The sequence below is a fragment of the Bufo gargarizans genome, chromosome 6, assembly GCF_014858855.1.
Source record: "Bufo gargarizans isolate SCDJY-AF-19 chromosome 6, ASM1485885v1, whole genome shotgun sequence".
Classification (NCBI taxonomy): Eukaryota; Metazoa; Chordata; class Amphibia; order Anura; family Bufonidae; genus Bufo; species Bufo gargarizans.
In genome coordinates, this window is record NC_058085.1 from 389,100,015 (window position 1) to 389,119,848 (window position 19,834).

Consider the following 19,834-nt stretch of genomic DNA (forward strand, 5'->3'; position numbering starts at 1 on the left):
ACAAGTGCCTCCCCTCCCCCTTTGCTTTAGGATTCATGCACACGGACGTTTTTTTTTTTGCGGTCCGCAAAAGCGGGTTCTGTAATCCATGTCCGTTTTTTCTTCCGTGGGTCTTCCTTGATTTTTGGAGCATCCACGGACATGAAAAAATAAATAAAAAATCTAAGTCAAGTTTGCCTTTGAAATGATAGGAAAAAACGGACACGGATGACAATCTTGTGTGCAGCCGTGATTTTTCATGGACCCAATGACTTGAATGGGTCTGTGAAAAAAATAGGACAGGTCATATTTTTTTCACGAACTGGAAACACAGATCACGGACGCGGATGCCAAACGCTCCCACCCTGTATGTACATTGCATTTTCCGATTTTTCCACGGACCCATTAAAAAGTCAATGGGTCCACAGAAAAAAAAACAGAAAACGGAACAATGGCCGCGGATGCACACAACGGTCGCGTGCATGAGGCCTTAAGCTGCCTGTTTATTCAACACTGAAGAGAGAAAAGGAGGGGGAACGAAGCTGCGGAGGCCTCTCTCTTCTCCACACAGATGTGTCAAGAATGATGTATGGACTGTAGAAGAATGCTTAAGCCAATTAGTTAGAGGATACATATATACAGTGGATATAAAAAGTCTACACACCCCTGTTAAATTGTCAGGTTTCTGTGATGTAAAAAAATGAGACAAAGATAAATAATTTCAGAACTTTTTCCACCTTTAATGTGACCTATAAACTGTACCACTCAATTGAAAAACAAACTGAAATCTTTTAGGTAGAGGGGAGAAAAAAATAGAAAAATAAAATAATATGGTTGCATAAGTGTGCACACCCTTAAACTAATACTTGGTTGAAAGCACCTTTTGGTTTTATTGCAGCACTCAGTCTTTTTGGGTATGAGTCTATCAGCATGGCACATTTGACTCTTTTTGGCAACACTCCAAATCTGTCAGATTGCGAGGGCATCTCCTGGGCACAGCCCTCTTCACATCACCCCACAGATTTTCAATCAGATTCAAGTCTTGGCCATTCCAAAACTTTAATCTTCTTCTGGTGAAGCCATTCCTTTGCCGATTTGGATGTATGCTTTGGGTCGTTGTCATGCTGAAAAATGAAGTTCCTCTTCATGTTCAGCTTTCTAGCAGAAGCCTGAAGGTTTTGTGCCAATATTGACTGGTATTTGGAACTGTTCATAATTCCCTCTATCTTAACTAAGGCCCCAGTTCCAGCTGAAGAAGAACCGCCCCATGGCATGATGCTCCCACCACCATGCTTCACTGTGGGGATGGGGTTCTTCTGGCGATGTGCAGTGTTGTTTTTGGGCCAAACATATCTTTTGGAATTATGGCCAAAAAGTTCAACCTTGGTTTCCTCAGACCATAACACCTTTTCCCACATGCTTTTGGGAGACTTCAGACGTGTTTTTGCTAAATGTAGCCTGGCTTGGATGTTTTTATTCATAAGAAAAGGCTTTCGTCTTGCCACTCTACCCCATAGCCCAGACATATGAAGAATACAGGAGATTGTTGTCACATGGACCACACAGCCAGGACTTGTCAGATATTCCTGCAGCTCCTTTAATGTTGCTGTAGGCCTCTTGGTCGCCTCCCAGACCAGTTTTCTTCTCGTCTTTTCATCAGTTTTGGAGGGACGTCCAGTTCTTGGTAATGTCACTGTTGTGCCATATTTTCTCCACTTGATGATGACGGTCTCCACTGTGTTCCATGGTATATCTAATGCCTTGGAAATTCTTTTGTACCCTTCTCCTGACTGATACCTTCTAACAATGAGATCCCTCTGATGCTTTGGAAGCTCTCTGCGGACCATGGCTTCTGCTGTGGGATGAGACTAAGAAAATATCAGGAAAGACCAACTAGAGCAGCTGAACCTTATTTGGGGTTAATCAGAGGCACATTAAATGATGGCCGGTGTATGCTGACTCCTATTTAACAGGATTGTGAATGTGATTGCTTAATTCTGAACACAGCTACACCCCCAGTTATGCACACTTATGCAACCACATTATTTTAGTTTTTTTTGCTTTCTTCCCTCCACCTAAAAGATTTCAGTTTGTTTTTCAATTGAGTTGTAGTTTATAGGTCACCTTAAAAGGTGGAAAAAGTTCCGAAATTATTTATCTTTGTCTCATATTTTTTTTACATCACAGAAACCTGACATTTTAACAGGGGTGTGTAGACTTTATATCCACTGTATATATCTAGTGCCTATAAAAACTCCTCCTTGAGGTGTCACATATGATGTATGTAGTACTGATATTAGTGAGAAGCCATTGCAATATGGCGCTGGCCCACAGATGTTTCCATTAGTTCACATACCAAAGTATGTACGATGGTGCACAATGCGCAGATGCCAAGTGTTATCTCTTTTCTTCTTCACTTTTTAGCCAATGAAACAATGCATGGGCCTCAGAGGAGGAATGCCCACCCTGAAGATATATAAACTGCTTAAACTTAGGCCTCATGCACACAACCGTTGTTTTGGTCAGCATCCGAGCCGCAGTTTTTGCACTCCGTGTTCTGTCCGCATCCGTTGCTCCATTCCATGGTCCACAAAGAAATATATAACCTGTCCTATTGTCCGTTTTGCGGACAAGAATAGGCAGTTATATCAATGGCTGTCCATGCCGTTCAGCAAAATACGGAACGCACACGGACGTCATCTGTGTTTTGCGGATACGCAATTTGCGGACCGCAAAACACACAACGGTCGTGTGCATGAGGCCTTACTGTAATAAAAAAGAAAGAGTCTTTGACCCACCTGTGTCAGTGTCTGTCTTCACCACGCGTGGATATTAACCCCTTGGAGTACCTTGATTTGGAGCACTAGAGTGTATCTTAAATGCTTTAATTAAAAGCAGCTTCAACACTGTAAAACAACTTTTATTCCCCCGCAAGCCGTAAATTAGGTTCTTGAAATTAAGGGTGCAGCAGCTTTCACCCTTAAAGTCAAGCTCACTGTGACCCCCTTCCCATTTGACTGATGGGCTTTTGGATTCTTTCAGGCGCTATTCCAGCACAAGATTTTGCGGATGCGCTGTATGATCACTTTTCCGACGCAGACTCACGTGGGCAAGTGCTTTAGAGAACATTACCCCGTATCAATGTCAGTCACACGATCAGGAACGCCTGCCATTGACTCGCTGAAGCCAAGTACACTACAGCGGAGATCAATGTGCAGGCGCCAGAAACGAGAACATACAGCGCATGCAGAAAATCTCAGGATGGAAGCGTGCCTGGAAAATCCAAAAGACCATCAAATGCGAAGGAGCGGGAAGGGGGCGCTGTGAGCTCGACTTCAAGCGTGAAAGTGGCTGCCCCCTTGACTTCAAGAACCTCATTTGCGTACAATCTGCGGGGGATACAGAAATCATGAACCTTGGACATCTTACACAAGAACATAATTAGAAACCTGGCGTCAACAGCTGTAAGGTACTGCTGGCGGTTTATGGTCCATTTTGCTGCTGACAGGTTCCCTTTAACTACTAGAAAACCCTTTAAAGGGGTTGCCTCATGTCACATATTGGTAACATATCACTAGGATATGCTACCAATGTCCGATAGGTGCAGGTCCTGCCTCTGAGACCAATCACTTACCTCTAGGACAGGGCCCCCAAAGTAAAGGAGCGTGCAGTGGGCATGTGCAGGGCGCTCTACATTCAGTTCTATGGGAGTGCTGAAAAGAGCCGAGCGAACGCGCTCAGCTATTTACGGAACCCCCATAGAACTGAATGGAGAGCGCAACCGCAGCTACCTCTCCATTCATCTCTATGACAAAAGCCGAGCCAGCGGCTATTTTAAGCACTTCAATAGAAATGAACGGCGAGCACACTGCACATGCCCAGTGTGCTGTCTGTGTGGGTCTCTGCGTGGGACCTGCACCTATCTGACATTGGTGGCATACCCTAGCAATATGCCACCTATGTGCGAGATGGGACAACCCCTTTAAGTTTGCCGCTGCTTTGTAACACGTCAGTTAGATATGCCTTAACCTATCCAGTAGAGCAGGCATGGCCAACCTGCGGCTCTCCAGCTGTTGTAAAACTACAACTCCCACCATGCCTTGCTGTAGGCTGATAGCTGTGTAGACTGTCTGGGCATGATGGGAGTTGTAGAGCCTCAGGTTGGCCATCCCTGCAGTAAAGGAAGGATCCAGAGAGGAGAGAGCAGGTGGTGCAGAAGCTATGGATCTATGACAACCCCAATGGATCAATGTTTTATGACAAATCTGATACGCCGTAGAATAACACACCCTGTGCCGACTTAAAAAGAATGACAGACCCCCACAACAGCAGAGTAATTGCACATCACTCCTTTATTGTCATGGTTTAAATAACAGAAATCTCTACAAAAAGGAAAAGTGACCACCGTGAGACAAGCGCCAGGACCTGGCCGGGCCGTATCGGTAGAGAGCATTGATCTCTAATACCCACAGAGGAGACGCGAAGCACAATAAATAGCCACAGTATCGGGATGTACTTTACCGTTAACATGAGTGACTAATGGGGCCACAGGGACTCGAAAATACAGGCCATGTGTCCGCTACTACCTGCAGTATTACACCTGAGGTGACCGCAACATTGCTATCTGGAACGTACTGGCAGAAAAGGATTGGTCCTAGATTAAAAAGCTGCACCGAAACGGGTGTACTGACCGTCTGAACCTGCACCTATAAGGAGGAGACGCTCTTGAGAAGCCCTCGAGTCTCGCTTGATATCTGGAAATGCAATCAGCTCAGAAAGAGATAATCATTCAGCTTTCCTGGAGTCCTGAACGGCAAATACACCTATGCCGGCACATAGCAGCCGAGGGAGCATCGCTACATCATTCAGGAGTCTGGGGAAAGCTGGGAGATGCAACACTGCTCGCCGTCCATCTTGCCTAGAGACAGTTAGAGTGGCATTCCCAAGATAGGGATAGCAAATGGCCAGGATACCCCATCCAGGATCACTGGGGGTCCGACTGCCTGGACCTTCCATAATCCTCAGTGGAGCTGGAAAGGGGCACCTGAATGGAGCACAGTTGGAAGGTCGTGGTCCGACACCATCACAACACTTAGGTGGGACTGCCCCTTTAACACCATCCTGGTTGGACGAGGTTTCCATGAACCCCAGTACATGCGAGATCGGGAATGGCACAGGTTCAGGAGCAACATGCAGCCGATACCCGCAGCATCCGAGCGTCCTTAAAGGAGTTGTCACATCTCAACATTTCTGGCATATCTCTAGGAGATGCTACAAATGTCAGGTGAGGGTCCCACCTCTGGGACCGGCTCCTATCTCCAGAACCGGGCCATCAAGGTGAAGGAGAAAGCACCGAACATGCGCAGCGTCCTCTCCCTTCACTGCTATGGGAGCGCTCAAGCTGTTTTCGGAAGTCCCATAGCAGTGAATGGAGGGGCAAGGCTATTCTTGGCTCCCATAGGGGTGAACGCACATGTGTTGCTGCTCTCCCATCACTTTAGGGGCCCCATCCGGAAAATAGGAGCAGTTTCCAGAGAGGGAAACCTGCACCTTTCTGGCATTAGGGACGTATCCTAACGCCATGCCATCAATGATGAAGAGGGAAAACCTCTTTAGAACAGGAAATGACCAAAGTGAATTTCCGTTAACTCAGGGATGCCCAATCTGCGGCCCTCCAACTGTTGCAAAACTACAACTCCCAGCATGCCCTGATAAATATAGACTGTCCATGCATGCTGGGAGTTGTAGTTTTGCAACAGCTGAAGAGCTGCAGGTTGGGCATCCCTGCGTTAACTGGACAGCAGAGATCGACTCAAGGGCTTTTATCAAATTAGTAAAAAAAAATTAGGGGACAAACTCTTACGTCTCAGCAACTTTGGGGCTGAAATGACAAAGAAAATCCAGAATTTTGGTGTAAATGCCCAAGATGCATCATCAGTATTCAAAACGCACACCATGCTATGAATGTGACTGGCCACAAAGGAATATCGCAAGTGCATTCGAAATGGAATAAAAGTGACGCTAACTTGAAAAAAGTACAACAGAACCCGCATGGGAGCGCTGCGCAGTAAGTGCCCTTATCAACCGTAACAGAAGACTACAGAAGGGAACTACTACCCCCATCATCTCGGACAGTTAAGTGATGTGTGACTGGACTGCGCGGCGACCACACGTTCTATCAAACTATACACATAATAGCCAAGGACACTGGAATGAAATGCACAAGCAACACACTAAAGTCGGCTCCAGCTGCGAGGGCGGTGCTGGAGACGCGAACGGTTTGCTAGGGGCGCACTACTTCAGATATAGCGGTATTTTAGAATCCCTAGCTGTCAAGTGTCGGCTTTAAAAAGTGAACTAAATAAAATAAAAAAGGGATGGATGACGCCGTCTTCTGGGAAGGACCGTTTACTTCTTGGCTTTTCCTTGGGCGGCCACGGCTTCCATGGCTTTGCGCACCGTTTCTTCGTCTCCTAGAAACTGCATGGGTTTGATGGGCTTCAGGTTCTTGTCGAGCTCGTAGACGATAGGGATGCCGGTGGGGAGGTTCAGCTCCATGATGGCTTCCTCAGACATGCCTGCGAGGAAAAGGAAAAAGCCGTGCGAAATCTCAGACAGGCGAATATAAGAGCAATTCTGTACAATGGATGACCGCAAGAAAGGACTACATACATGGTGGGCGTCTAATACAGGGTCCTGCAGGGCATCAATGGAAACAGTCAATAAGGGGGTCATTTACTATCAGAAATATGCCTATATTAGGCGTATTTCTGACGTAGATGGCGGTGCAATTGTTATTTGTACTGCAATCTGCAACTTTTCCCCCGCTCACGTCAGGTTTAGGCCCATTTCATTTGTCATTTTCTACACCTGTTTTAGGCGTAGAAAATGGTCTAGATGTAAAACAGCAAGGAAGCTGGCTTACGTTTAGACCGCTGCTGGATACGTCAAAGCTATGTAGAAGCCGGCGCCTCTTCATAGCTTTGACGGATCCACCGCCAGCTATAGGGGTTATTAAGACCGAAGTCTAAAACGGCGGTCCTAATAAATGACCCCCATGGTCTGTATTCAGCACTGCCTTATGGCCACCCCTTTATAACTCTGCTTTCACACATTATGGAAGGGTGGTGCATGGCCAAAAACGACACACCTTGCACTATAAATTGTCGCGGGTGTTGGCCATGCAGTGTTAATTATAAATCATGCCTTTTACGCTTTCAGCCTGTAATGGACCAGTTTTAAAACCGGCACACCACTGACTTGTGCGTTATGTCCCCCTGAGGTGTCTGTCCATTGTACAATGCGTGTAGTGCTATGTTACAGGGGTTCTCCGGGATTATGATACCGATGGCCTATCGCGGAGGGGTCCGACTCAAGACCTCTGCCAATCAACGGTATGAAGAGGCTGCGGCGCTCCGTCGGTGCTTAGGGGATCATTTACAAACAGATAAATGCCACTTTTGTGGTGTATATCTTACGCAGATTCTATCGCACGCCATATTGCAGCAAAATCTGCGACTTCTTCCCCGCTCACGCCAGGTCTAAAAAAAGGGGCCGTGGCGTAGGTGGGGATGGGCTGGCAGGCCTGTCTCATTTATTATTTTGTAAGCCTGTTTTAGTTGTAGAAAATAGTCTAAATGTAAGGGAAGCAAGGAAGCTGTCTTACATTTAGAAGCGCCAAAGATATGTAGAGGCCAACGTCGGTCTTAATAAATGTGCCCCTTAGCCCTCTTCCTGGAACACTGCGTCCATTGCTCACATAGACACAGCTTATTAAAGTGAATGGACCTGGACTGCAATACCAAGCACAGCCACTATACTATGTACGGCGCTGTGCTTGGCAAGATGCGAGGAGGCCATGGTGCTCACCGGAGCCAATCTCATATTGACGGGCTATCCTAAGGATAGGCCATCAATATAAAAATCCTGGAAAATCCCTTTAACGTATCAAAGATCAACAGAATCTGTGGCATAGGCTCCCAGTGGATGGAGGCGCCAATGCAGGTGTGAACAGAGCTTTAGCAGAGCCCAAAAAAGCCTGACTCTCCCAGAAAGCAATTCCTGAGAGTAAACTGTGTGCTGAAGCAAGCAAGCAATGCTGGAAGATTACAGCTCTGAAGACTGAAGAACTGTGAATGCAGCTTTGCACTATAATACAATGTAAGATACATAATATTTTAAAGGGGTTGTCCAGGTTCAGAGCTGAACCCGGACATACCGTTATTTTCACCCAGGAAGCCCCCCTGAGGCTAGTGTGTTCGGTGACGTCACCGGCTCTGATGGGCGGGCTTTAGCGCTGCACTAGCCGTTTTACTGGGTAGGGCAGCACTAAAGCCCGCCTATCAGTGCGGGTGACCTCACCGGGCTTCCTGGCAGCCCCATGGAGAGCCCCGGTACGTCACCGGATCTCCTAAAAATGCCTTTGCCCTGCGCGATTTAGCGCAAGGCAAAGGAGAGCATCGGAGCATGAACTGCTCCGATGCTCAAGTCAGGGGTGCTGCCGGGGTGAAAATGGGGGTATGTCCGGGTTCAGAGCAAGCCCTTTAAAGGGGTATTCTGATCTGGGACATTTAGGGCATGTCGCAAGGATATACAATCAATGCCAGATCCGTTCCTATCTCCAGAACAGGGACTCCGAAGTGAATGGAGTGTGCACTACGCATGCGCTGCGTCCTCTCCACTCACTGCTATTTCTGTAACTCCCATAGATGTGAACAGGGGGTTGCCACGCATGCGCAACTTGCTTTCTCTTAACTTTGGGGCCCCGTTCTGTAGATAGGAGAGAGTCCTAGAGGTGAAAGCCGCCTCTATCTGACATTTATGGAGTATTCTAGAGATTTGCTATCAGTGTCCCTGATGGAAATACCCTTTTGACAATATGCAGCTCTCAAGCTCCCCCTAGTGGTGACCGCAGGCGCAGTATAGAAGGTGATCTGCTTTAGTCACATCCAATATGATTTCTTCTGCGTCTGGAACGGTTCTAGACCTGGTTCAGATTGATCAGAAACGTCTTATGTATTATCAAAGCCTTCCTAAAGAAAAACTGCGATAGAAGAGGAGGCAATTCAACTGTTTTTAAAGGGGTTTGTAGGATTTAATGGATGAAATATAGGTCATCTATATCTGATCAGTGGGGAGGGCTGACTCCTAGTACCCCCTGCTGTGTTCTGATGAGCACTGCAGTTATTTCTTAGTATAGCAAGCACAGCGCCACACATAGTCTAGTGGCCGAGTTTGATATTGCAGGTCAATACCATTCACTTGAATGCGCCTGAGCTCCACAAAGGCCATGTGAACAAGAACTGCGACATAAACCCCTGGTAGCTGAAGGTCTTTGTCAGCCACATTTACTACTCCGCGGCGCGCTTTGGAAAGCTCTGAGCTAAGCAGATTGACGGATTTGCTTGAAACAACTTGCGCTGCATCTCTGCGTTTGATGTTCATGGAAGACTCTGCATCAAAGTAAAAGGACGGAGCATAGCATCTCGGTTAGACAGGTCAATGCACGTCTAAAGGTTGGGGTCTGATGCCAGCAGCTGGTTTCCCCTGAAACACCAATCCTGATCAAGCGCCGTGTGTGAACTGCAATACGACCCCATTCCTTCCGATTAGATCTGTGGTTCACTACAGGCTCGGATCTAGGGGAACGTTCTCACGGCCGCACATCTGGCAATCTGCTGAGAACGCACTTTTAACCCTTTTGGGCCTGTTTTTAATTTTTCCTTCCCCGCCTTCCAAGAGCCATTATTTTTTTTCGGGACAAGTTGAGCTTTTTAAATGGCACTGTTTATTTTACCATTGCTTGTACTGGAAAACTAGAAATTGTTTATGGGGTGAAACTGGGGGGGTTTGGGGTTTTGATATTACAGCGTTCACTGTGCACTAAAAGTGACATGGTAACCTTATTCTGTGGGTCGGTATGATTACGGCAATGCTATATTTGTATAGGTTTTATTTCTTTAAATAGTTTCTTTGAATCACCGTTTTCTGACAGCCATAACTTTCTTATATTTCCGTCTACACGGCTGTATGAGGGCTTGTTTTTTCTTATTTGTAAAAACTTTTTATAAACTTTTATTTAAATTTTCTGGGGGGATAAGGTGAGCATAAAAAAAAAATGGACAAATGTGATTTTTTTTTTCCTGCTCCGGCATTCACCGCACGAGAAACATTTTTGGCATTTTGAGACACAGCAGTGTTTGGTTTATTTATTATTGGTAAACTAGGGGATTTAAATTTATATTTTTTTAAACTTTTTTTTCCTCACTTTATTTTAAGCCCCCCTAGTGGACTTAAACATGCGATCCTGTGATCACTTCTCCCATGGCCTGGAATAATTTACCATTGCAGTCTATGGGAGGTTTGCTATGTTCCTATGGAGCCTTGCCACAGGCGGGGCTTCACAGGAATGTATTGCCGTGGTACCCTCGAGTCTTCCTAACACTGAAAGCTATCACAGAGAACAAACAGAAGTTCGGGCCCCGGGAAAGATACTTCAGATGCCGTGGTCACAGTTGACCACAGCATCTGAGGGGTTATATGACGGGGGATCAGCAACACTGCCGATCCCAGTCATTGAAACCGGGTGCTGGCTGTATTACGCAGCTGGTCCATGCAGTGTGAGCCCGCCCCATACTCCTTACGGCGCACCTTACGTTACTGTATGTGGTGGTGCACGCAAGGGTAAACTAAGGCAGGGACTTACCTTCAAGGTGCTTGACGATCCCTCTAAGACTGTTTCCATGAGCTACAATCAGGACTCTCTTCCCCTCCTTGATCACTGGGACGATTTCATCATTCCAAAATGGCAGGGCTCTGGCGATGGTGTCCTTCAGACTCTCACAGCTTGGTAGCTGGTCTTCTGTCAAGTCAGCGTAGCGACGATCCTGAGGGAAGGAAAAAAATTATAAAATCAATGAGTCTCTCACTGGAGATAGCAGAGACTGCAGAAATCAATACACAGGAATAACAGGCTGAGGCATAGAGGCGGCCATTATTTACTCGGATAGATCTAATCACAAGGCTGCACAGTGCAGGGTCGGTCTAAACGGTGCATACATGGTAAGACCTCTCCAGTGCGGTCTGGTGTCCAGCTGTGGGACCATGTGGCGGTATCACACAACATTCAGTGAGCACTCTGCCTGATCACCAGCTCAGAAACGGCACGCGCACTGCAGAAGCCTTTCCCAAATGGCACTAGGGAGTTTGGGGTAATCGGGAGCCTGCACCCCTAACTTTTTATCTAGTTCTCCCCGCTTATGGCAGTGCCTAAAGCAGCATAGCTCTCTTAAAGGGGTTGTCAATTATTTTTTAATAGAGAATAAGCAGAGAATAAATCAGAATGTAAAAAATAAAAAGGTTATACCTACTACCTTGAACCCTGCCGGTCCAAGTGCCGCTGCTTCGATAATGATTTGTCGATTACTGGTCTCAGTGGTATACAGCAGGAGACTGTTGCAGTCAGTGACTGGCTGCAGCGGTCACATGCACAATACAGGCAAGTCACCTCTGCAGTCAGGAAAGCAAAGCCAGGGGGCGAAGCAGCAGCGCTGGAATGGAGAGGGTTTGGAACACTTAGGTTTCTTATCTAGACTCTTCTCCTGTGTGCGCACATTTTACCAAACCCCCCAGCTGTGTATCCATGAGACGGTCAAGTTGTGACCCTCTGCATGTAAAGTTAAAGGGGTTATCCTCCACTAAACAATACTCCCCCATATGCTGGGCCCTTCACACTGATTCTACCTTCTTGGCTCCCCGTTCCGCTCCTGGTCCCTGCACAGCCACTGCTGCTTCTTCCCGTGCGCCGATGAAAACATCCCTTGTCGGTAGGGGGGAGCAGCCAATGGCAGGTGATGACGAGCCTCCTTAGTGTCACCTGCGATACTATAGGGAGACTCGTCCCCGTCACCAGCGATCCCTCCTCCCCATACAGAATCATGGTTTCTGAGCAGCAAATCTCCGTTTAGACCACACAATCTGCTGCCCAGAAGCCATGATCAGTGGTGCCTGCATGAACAACAGGATCACCCAATGAACAAGCGTTTCGCTCGTCCACCCGGTGATCGGCAGCACATTTACATGGCCAGATTGTCGAGAAAGATCGGCCGTTCCAAATAATCTGCCCGATTCTTGGGCCGTGTAAATGCATCTTAATACAGGCTTTGGGGGTCTGTTTCCAAAGATGTAGACAATCACATATTTCGGTAATTCAACCTTTTTACTTTTGAGCAGGTTTGTACGACGAGCCCTTCTACACATGACGTTAAAGGGGAGAAGACAACCCCTATTGTCCTAACCCCTGCCCAACAACATTCTCCTGTCTAAGGTCCTGCTTTTCAGTAGCTTAGTCCCACAACTCTGGACAATAAGACACGGAAGAAGAAGCGGTCAGGACGGGCAGTGGCTCGGCACGGCAGGACTGCAGACAGGCGATTTATGGGGCACAGGTTAGGACAATAGGGGTTGTCTTCTCCTAAGCAACCCCTTTAATAATCATGTACATACTGATTGCAGTTTGAGTTTATTTTCCTATATTATGGCGGTTTGTCTACTTTAGGCCTGACTCAGGAGGACTCCGACACTTATCACTCCTTACCTTGCTGATGATGCTATAATAATCATGGTCGGCATCCATGGAGGGTGGAGGGATATCGTACGACCGCCTCCAGATCTTCACCTGCTCCTCTCCGTGCTTGGCCGCCGTCTCCGCCTTGTTCAGTCCGGTCAGCCCGCCGTAGTGCCTCTCGTTCAGCCTCCAGGTCCTCACCACCTTCACCCACATCTGGTCAGTGCCGTCCAGCGCCAGCCACAAGGTGCGTATGGCCCTCTTCAGCACGGATGTGAAGCAGATATCAAACTGATAGCTGGCATCTGTCAGACAAAAGCGTTGGAAGCCATTGAATATCATCTATGGATCTACAGGAGATCGTCCAGTTATCCGTATATTCACACGTAGTGGATTTGTTGCAGAAATTTTGGAAAGTTTCCAATTCATCTTAATGTGGCGTGCAGAAATCCATGCACACGGCGCAGAAAAAATAACCCAATTAAGACGTAAAGAACGTTTTCTGCAACAAGCCTGATGCATGCGAATATATAAATCTGGTCTCGTGTTAAAGGTGTTGTCCCTACATTATTCAAACCAGCATCTGGATATGAAAACAGGCAATTACAGAAGTAATAAACTTATTACAGCCACTAAGTTATTCAATAAAGTGTATCTGTATAGCGCCACCTGCTGTTCTTTTCCTTACTTCTCTGTCCACCTCAGTAAGGTTGCTGAGGTGGACGCACATGCTCAGTTCCATCTGTCAGCTGCCACCAGCCGCACCTACTGAAGCTGTGACAGGGCTCATGCACACGACCGTATTTTGGGTCTGTGTCCCATGTCATCTGTGTGCTGTCCACATTAGTGTAGCCTTTCTGCAAAATATAGATTGTGTGTTATTCTTGTCCGTTTTGTGGACAAGAATATCTAGTTCTAACTAAGGGAGTGAAAAGATCTGAGACGTGTACACGGACGGTATATGTATTTTGAAGATCCATGGTTTGTGGACCGCAAAATGGATATGGTCGTGTGTATGAGGCCTTAAAGGGGTTGTCAGGGTTCAGAGCTGAACCTGGACATCCCTCCATTTTCACCCCGGCAGCCCCCTGACTTGAGCATTGGAGCAGTTCATGCTCCGATGCTCTCCATTGCCCTGCGCTAAATCGCACAGGGCAAAGGCATTTTGTGGAGATCCGGGGCTCTCCATGGGGCTACCAGAAAGCCCGGTGATGTCACCGGCACTGATGGGCGGGATTTAGCGCTGCCCTAGCCAGTAAAACAGCTAGGGCAGCGCTAAAGCCCGCCCATCAGAACACACTGCCGGGCGGAAGTGTATTATTGAAAACAAAAGAGAGACCTCGCCCTGCGCGATTTAGCGCAGGGCAAGGGAGCGCATCAGAGCATGAGATGCTCCGATGCTAGCCTCAGGGGGGCTGCCTGGGTGAAGATAAGGGTATGTCCGGGTTCAGCTCTGAACCCCGACAACCCCTTAAAGCAGAAAGGACACCTCCTGATAAAGGACATGCCCCTTGAGCTATGACAGGGAGAGCTGCAGGAGAAAGGGCACATTCCCTGAGCCTAGAGAGCTGCAGAAGGGACAAGATTAAAAATTCATAACCATCTTTACAGGGGGATGTCCAGAAATTTAATATTTGATAAGCCATCAATATCTGATCAGTTGGGCTCCGACACCCCGCACCCCTGCCAATCAGCTGGTTACTGCAGTTCTGCTCCCATCACATTCCCTAACAACCACTATATAGCTGATCGCTGGGGTTTAAGGATGCTAGACCCCCCCCCCCCCCCAAATCTGACATGCTAGGGTTAGGGAATCAATTGTTAAAACCCAGAATACCCCTTTAAAATAAGGCCTGCATTGGGTGAATACCTATGTATAAGGTAAGTGGCACCGCATGGGCCCTGTCCTATGGATCCTGGCCTTGGACGTCGCCCATACATAATGCATGTTCATCTGATCTGCATTCAGACTCGGTGACGCAGGACGCTTTCAGGTCGCGCTTCTACAAGGTCAAAACCGCTACAATCCAGAGTAAATTCTGCACAACTGCCCTTGGACACGACGTGTCCTATTATCTCCAATCACAGACCACCTCCCGCACATTTCAGGTTCACCCACATTCAGCCACAGAAGGTGTTTTTCACTAATACACAGCAAAACAAGACAAAGGTCAAAACTCATCAGCCCAGAGGATGCAGCAGAGCCAGGAGCGCGCTATGTTCCGTGGCCGCTCTTATCTGTGCCGTCACTCACTCGGCTGCAGTGCAGATGTGATATTAATAGTCGTCCTCTTCTCAGTTCTATCTGTTCCTGGAGAACCTGGATGTCCAGCAACATGGCCGCCAGAAGCGCAGTTTGTAGCTCCAGGGTCCCAATGCAAAAACTTTTAACAGGGCCCCCCCCAACTACCGTGCTTCATTTACAGTACTGGTCCACGGGAAAGAGACCATCTGGGCCCCCTCCGGCTCTTGGACCTGGTTTAGCTACACTCTCTGCACCCCCTATGGCCACCCTTACAGCCACCACAGGGGAAGTCACCCAGCTTTCCCGGAATCCTGAACTGCAACCCTACTTGGTCTTGGGACATGTTCATACTGTGGATTTTGACGCGGCAGAATCCGCTTCGGTTTCTCACTTTGAATATCCCTGACCCGTTTCCAGTATAGCCTCACTGAAAGGAGCTAAACCGCAGGTGGGTACCCACCATGGCTTCCAGCTGCATCTGTCTGAGCACAGCATCAATAGGGCACATGTCCCTTCTTGGCGCAGTCGCGGATTTGAACTGCGAAAAAAAAAAAAAACAGGAGGCGGACACCAAGTAGTCGCCAGTGGAAAGTGGGCGCGAAAAGCTGCACCAAAATTCCAATGGCAAATTCCGCCGCGCGAACGGGCCCTTGGAGGGACTGTCGTATAGAGCGCAAACTGTGCGATGCTAGGGCCACCATTACAGCTATGGGACCGCCATCGAGAATGAAGGGGCTGCAGCTCTGACTTAGCGCCTCCCACTTCATTCTGGTGATCGGTAGGGGCCCCCAAGGTTAAAAGCCAACCGAACATAACATGATGGCATATCCTAGAAATATGACATCACTTATCGGGAGGGGAATACCCCTTTAAGCTATGCAGAGGATGGATGACCAAGGGTCTTCTTTGGGAACCCGAGAAAGCTGGGTGATCAGCCATATTCATTGCAAAAAAATATATAAAAAATCCCCTGCTTTGGACCCTGCAGCATCCAGCGACATTTCTCCCCTGGCCAAGATCCCGCCGCACTTGTATCTGACTTGATGATTCATCGTCCGGCAGACACTGAGCAACGGCGGGGAAGGAGAATGAATCATTTTCTTCCCTCCTTCGTACAGGGAATGGAGCGTTTCACGACGCGGAGGAAATAAGACAGAGATTACGTAATAACGGCAAAGGAAATGAGTCAAAGAGAAATCCACCAGCGCGCACCCCCCACGGCCGAAGCTGCCCATACGTGATACGAGATCCCAGACTGCACTACTTCGAACGGAGATAAGCGGCTGTCGGAGCCATCAGGTGGCGCTTATCACAGGGAACTAAAGGGATGTTCACACTGAGAATCTTACACATTGATTCTGGAGCATTTTCTGCTCCAAAAACTGTACAAAATTAGTTTCAAAGCCGTTCTGCAGTTCACCCACATGCAAATCATGGGGGGGGGGGGGGAGCATGTGAAAGAGCGGTGGGCGGCCGCATGCAGATGAGGGTACGTGCACACGGCGGGGCAGATTACGGGGATTTTAGTGCGGTCTTCACTGCATTTCAGCACATGTTACTTGCAGATTCTATTGCGGATGTTGATGCAGACTTGGTCCAGATCTCGCCCTTTGCAATCTGCACAAACTGACATAACGCAGGTCCATTTCAGCACCGGGTGCATAAGATTTTAAAGATCTCATCTACTCAGCTGGTAGAAACTGTATTGCGCTGTGCACGGAGAACCCACAAGTAAACACCCACAATGGGGCTGAATCCGTGTGGATCTGCAGCAGAAAGGCAACGCTCAGCCGTGGGCCTCATGCACACGACCGTATTTTGAACATGTCCAATCCGCATTTCTTGTGGAATGCCCATGGACCCATTCATTTCAATGGGTCTGCGGAAAAATCGGACAGAGCTCGGATGTCATCCGTGTGTCCTTTCTGCAAATGACAGAACCTGTCCTATTTCTGCAGCCGATTCCACCCTATGCGCACACCGTAAAGATCGAACACTATCAAAGGGTGCGACACTGATGGCCTGACCGAGGTGGCCATCAGGACTCGAAACCCCAGGATGGGCGATCAATGTCTGAGTGGCAGGAGACTGATCCCCATTGATCAGCAGGATGACGGGGCCCCAACTCAGGTCCCACCCAGGCACAGTGGCTCCTGGTCCTGCAGCACAGCACAGCGCCTGGCCTCCCGCCAATCAATCACCGGTCCCTGGACAGGCAATCAATGGCGGATTCTCGGAAAACCCTTCTATTCTTTCTGCTCGTTAGTAGAGATGAGCGAACTTCTGTTTTAAGTTCGGCGTCTAAAGTTCGGGTTTGGATTAGCGGAGAATCCCGATCTGGAACCGGATATGGATTCCGACTTCCGTTGTGGTCCGTAGTAGCGGAATCAATAATCGGCCATTATTGATTCCGCTACCACGGACCACAACGGAAGTCGGAATCCATATCCGGTTCCAGATCGGCATTCTCCGCTAATCCAAACCCGAACTTTAGACGCCGAACTTAAAACAGAGGTTCGCTCATCTCTACTCGTTAGGACTGGCTCATAGCACAGAATCAGCATTAGGGCTCATGAACATGGAAAATGAAGAAAAATGGAAACGACTCCGTGTGCATTCCGTGTCTGTATGTCCATTCTGCAAAAAAAAATTAAAATTGAACATGTCCTATTCTTTTCGGTTTTCGGACAGGCATTGTTACAATGTATGCACACAAAAAAAACGGATGCAACAAGGACGTCACACAGATGTCATCCGTTTTTTTTTTGTTGCAGATCTGTGTTTTGCAGACCGCAAAATACATCCCATCGTGTGCACGAGCCCTTAGTATTCCAGCTCTTCCATCCTGCTGATCACTCATCGATCGGCCATCCTAACGACTCCTGGAAAACCCCCTTAAAATCCAATCAGTCTCTCTCCATAAACATGAGCGTACATCCGTATCCCTCGACTAGATCTGATCAAACACCCCACCTTAAAGGGTCCCTCCGCCAGAATTCGTCTTGTAACCCATGACTACATGATACTGGCCGAGGACCAGGACCCAGAGTCCCTGCCAAATCCTAATGAAAGAGGATGCAGTGAGAAGAGCGGAGACCCCGGGGCGCTGCGTACTGACTGCGCCCTTGGCAGTAGAGCTGCTTGCTTGTGCTGAACGGAACTCCAATGCAGTCACAAACTCTATTGAGGTCATGTAGCATCTGATGATGGCGGAATACGTTATAATGGAGATCAGGGCGCCATGACTACCCAATACACTTCATGCTCAATATATGACTGCAATCCCCCAAAAGGCGGTGGTGCACAGTACATACGTGTGCATACACACATATATTAACCCTTTCCTTTAATAATCAACCAATCAATAACATTTTGTGCATTCCTTCATCTGCACCTACACCCACTTTAAGGGCTATTACCTTTTAGGGCCTCGCCGCCCTTCTTGGCCTCCTCCACTCCTGTGTCACTTAGATCAGCGTCAAACCAGCCGCAGAATCTGTTCTCCTGGTTCCAGGTGCTCTCCCCATGGCGGATAAGGACGATCTTGTAAGCTGCCATGTCTCCTGCTCTCCCCGGCTGTCAGACTGCGGAACAGAGTGAGGACTGCGCCTGCGCACTCACCGTTTAAGAAATGGGCGTGGAATCGTGACGTGTGCGCTTCACAGATTTCAGTGCGCCTGCGTACAAAGCGTACCTCAAACGCAGGGAACTTAACGGTTAGGCATATTTGTTTTGGGGAAATTGATTCTAGGGATACTTAGAGAGTTCTGGCGGTAGTTAGAACTCAAGGTTAACGAAGGCCGACTGGGAATAGTATGTGGGGCTGCCCGGTGCTAAATGAATGTTTATAGACATGAAGATGGGAAGGTTGCCCTTTGAAAAGATGGCTGCAGCGGTATCAGCAGGTGCTGCTGGATGTTGGCTGAGCTTGTCCTCTGTGGCACGTAAGGCACGTACCAGCAGCAGGAAGACGTGACCTTCATGAGTGTATCATGGGGCTCCTGTGACTGAACAGTGGGTGCGCAGCCCCCTAGTGGTGATTTATGGGAACATACAAGTTCGATGAGGTAAAAAGGTGTCTCACCAGCAATGAGGATGGGGTCGTTTGGTGAATTGTGTCTCATTGCTGCACTGTGACCCATTAATTAGCCTGGATTCCGACTAGTGTCGCCACCTGGCTGGTAAGCCGTCAACCTACCCAGTATTACCAGTAGGAGGCGGTAATTCTCCCTTCTGTAACCAAAGAGGTATGAAATATTTATTTATATAGCGCCACCATATTCCGCGGCACTTTACAAGTTCATAGGGTTCATATACAAAACAAAACTAACTGGATAATATGCAACTGAAACACTAGGAGTCAGGGCCCTGCTCGCAAGAGCTTACAATCTACGAGGAATTGGGGGTGACACATAAGGTAGTTGATTTTGATTAGTAGGATTTGAGCCATTATTGAACTGACAGGAGTGGTGCCGGCCGATCTGCTTCAGGTTTGGGACTACTAGAGGATCGAGTTCAGGCCAGAGGAGTTGGTGGGTGGAGGTTTAGTCGGGGAATAGTCAGTTTAGGTAGCTTGATAAGCCTGCCTGAAAAGATGTGTTTTTAAGGCACGTTTGAAGGTGGAGAAGTTGTGGATTGACCTAGTATTACGGGGAAGAGTATTCCAGAAAGTAGGTGCAGCTCGAGAAAAGTCTTGAAGACGGGAGTGAGAGGTACGAATTATGGAGGTTATTAATCTTAGGTCGCTAACAGAACGGAGAGCACGAGTAGGGTGGTAGCTGGAGATGAGGGAGGAGATGTATGGAGGTGCAGCACTGTGGAGAGCACGAGTAGGGTGGTAGATGGAGATGAGGGAGGAGATGTATGGAGGTGCACTGTGGAGAGCACAAGTAAAGTGGTAGATGGAGATGAGGGAGGAGATGTATGGAGGTGCACTGTGGAGAGCATGAGTAGGGTGGTAGATGGAGACGAGGGAGGAGATGTATGGAGGTGCAGCACTGTGGAGAGCACGAGTAGGGTGGTAGATGGAGATGAGGGAGGAGATG

General features: G+C 48.1%; 1 protein-coding gene across 1 annotated transcript; it reads right to left on the minus strand.

The window, feature by feature from the left end:
• Positions 1-4,313: 4,313 nt before the first annotated feature.
• On the minus strand, positions 4,314-18,393 carry LOC122940187 (phosphoglycerate mutase 1-like). The gene is made up of 4 exons (XM_044296623.1): positions 18,209-18,393; positions 12,575-12,849; positions 10,685-10,865; positions 4,314-6,557 (listed from the first exon to the last, which is right to left on the minus strand). The coding sequence occupies exons 1-4, from the start codon at positions 18,345-18,347 to the stop codon at positions 6,388-6,390; spliced, it is 765 nt and encodes a 254-aa protein (XP_044152558.1). The 5' UTR covers positions 18,348-18,393; the 3' UTR covers positions 4,314-6,387.
• Between the last annotated feature and the right edge of the window lie 1,441 nt (positions 18,394-19,834).

Bases quoted from the DNA above. Each gene is read 5' to 3' on its own strand.
- LOC122940187 (XM_044296623.1), bottom strand. From the start codon at position 18,347: ATGGCAGCTTACAAGATCGTCCTTATCCGCCATGGGGAGAGCACCTGG. The intron at 12,850-18,208 runs GTAATAGCCCTT...TTTGTCTGACAG, and splicing joins GGGCGGCGAGGCCCTAAAAG to ATGCCAGCTATCAGTTTGAT. The intron at 10,866-12,574 runs GTAAGGAGTGAT...TCCTTCCCTCAG, and splicing joins ATTATAGCATCATCAGCAAG to GATCGTCGCTACGCTGACTT.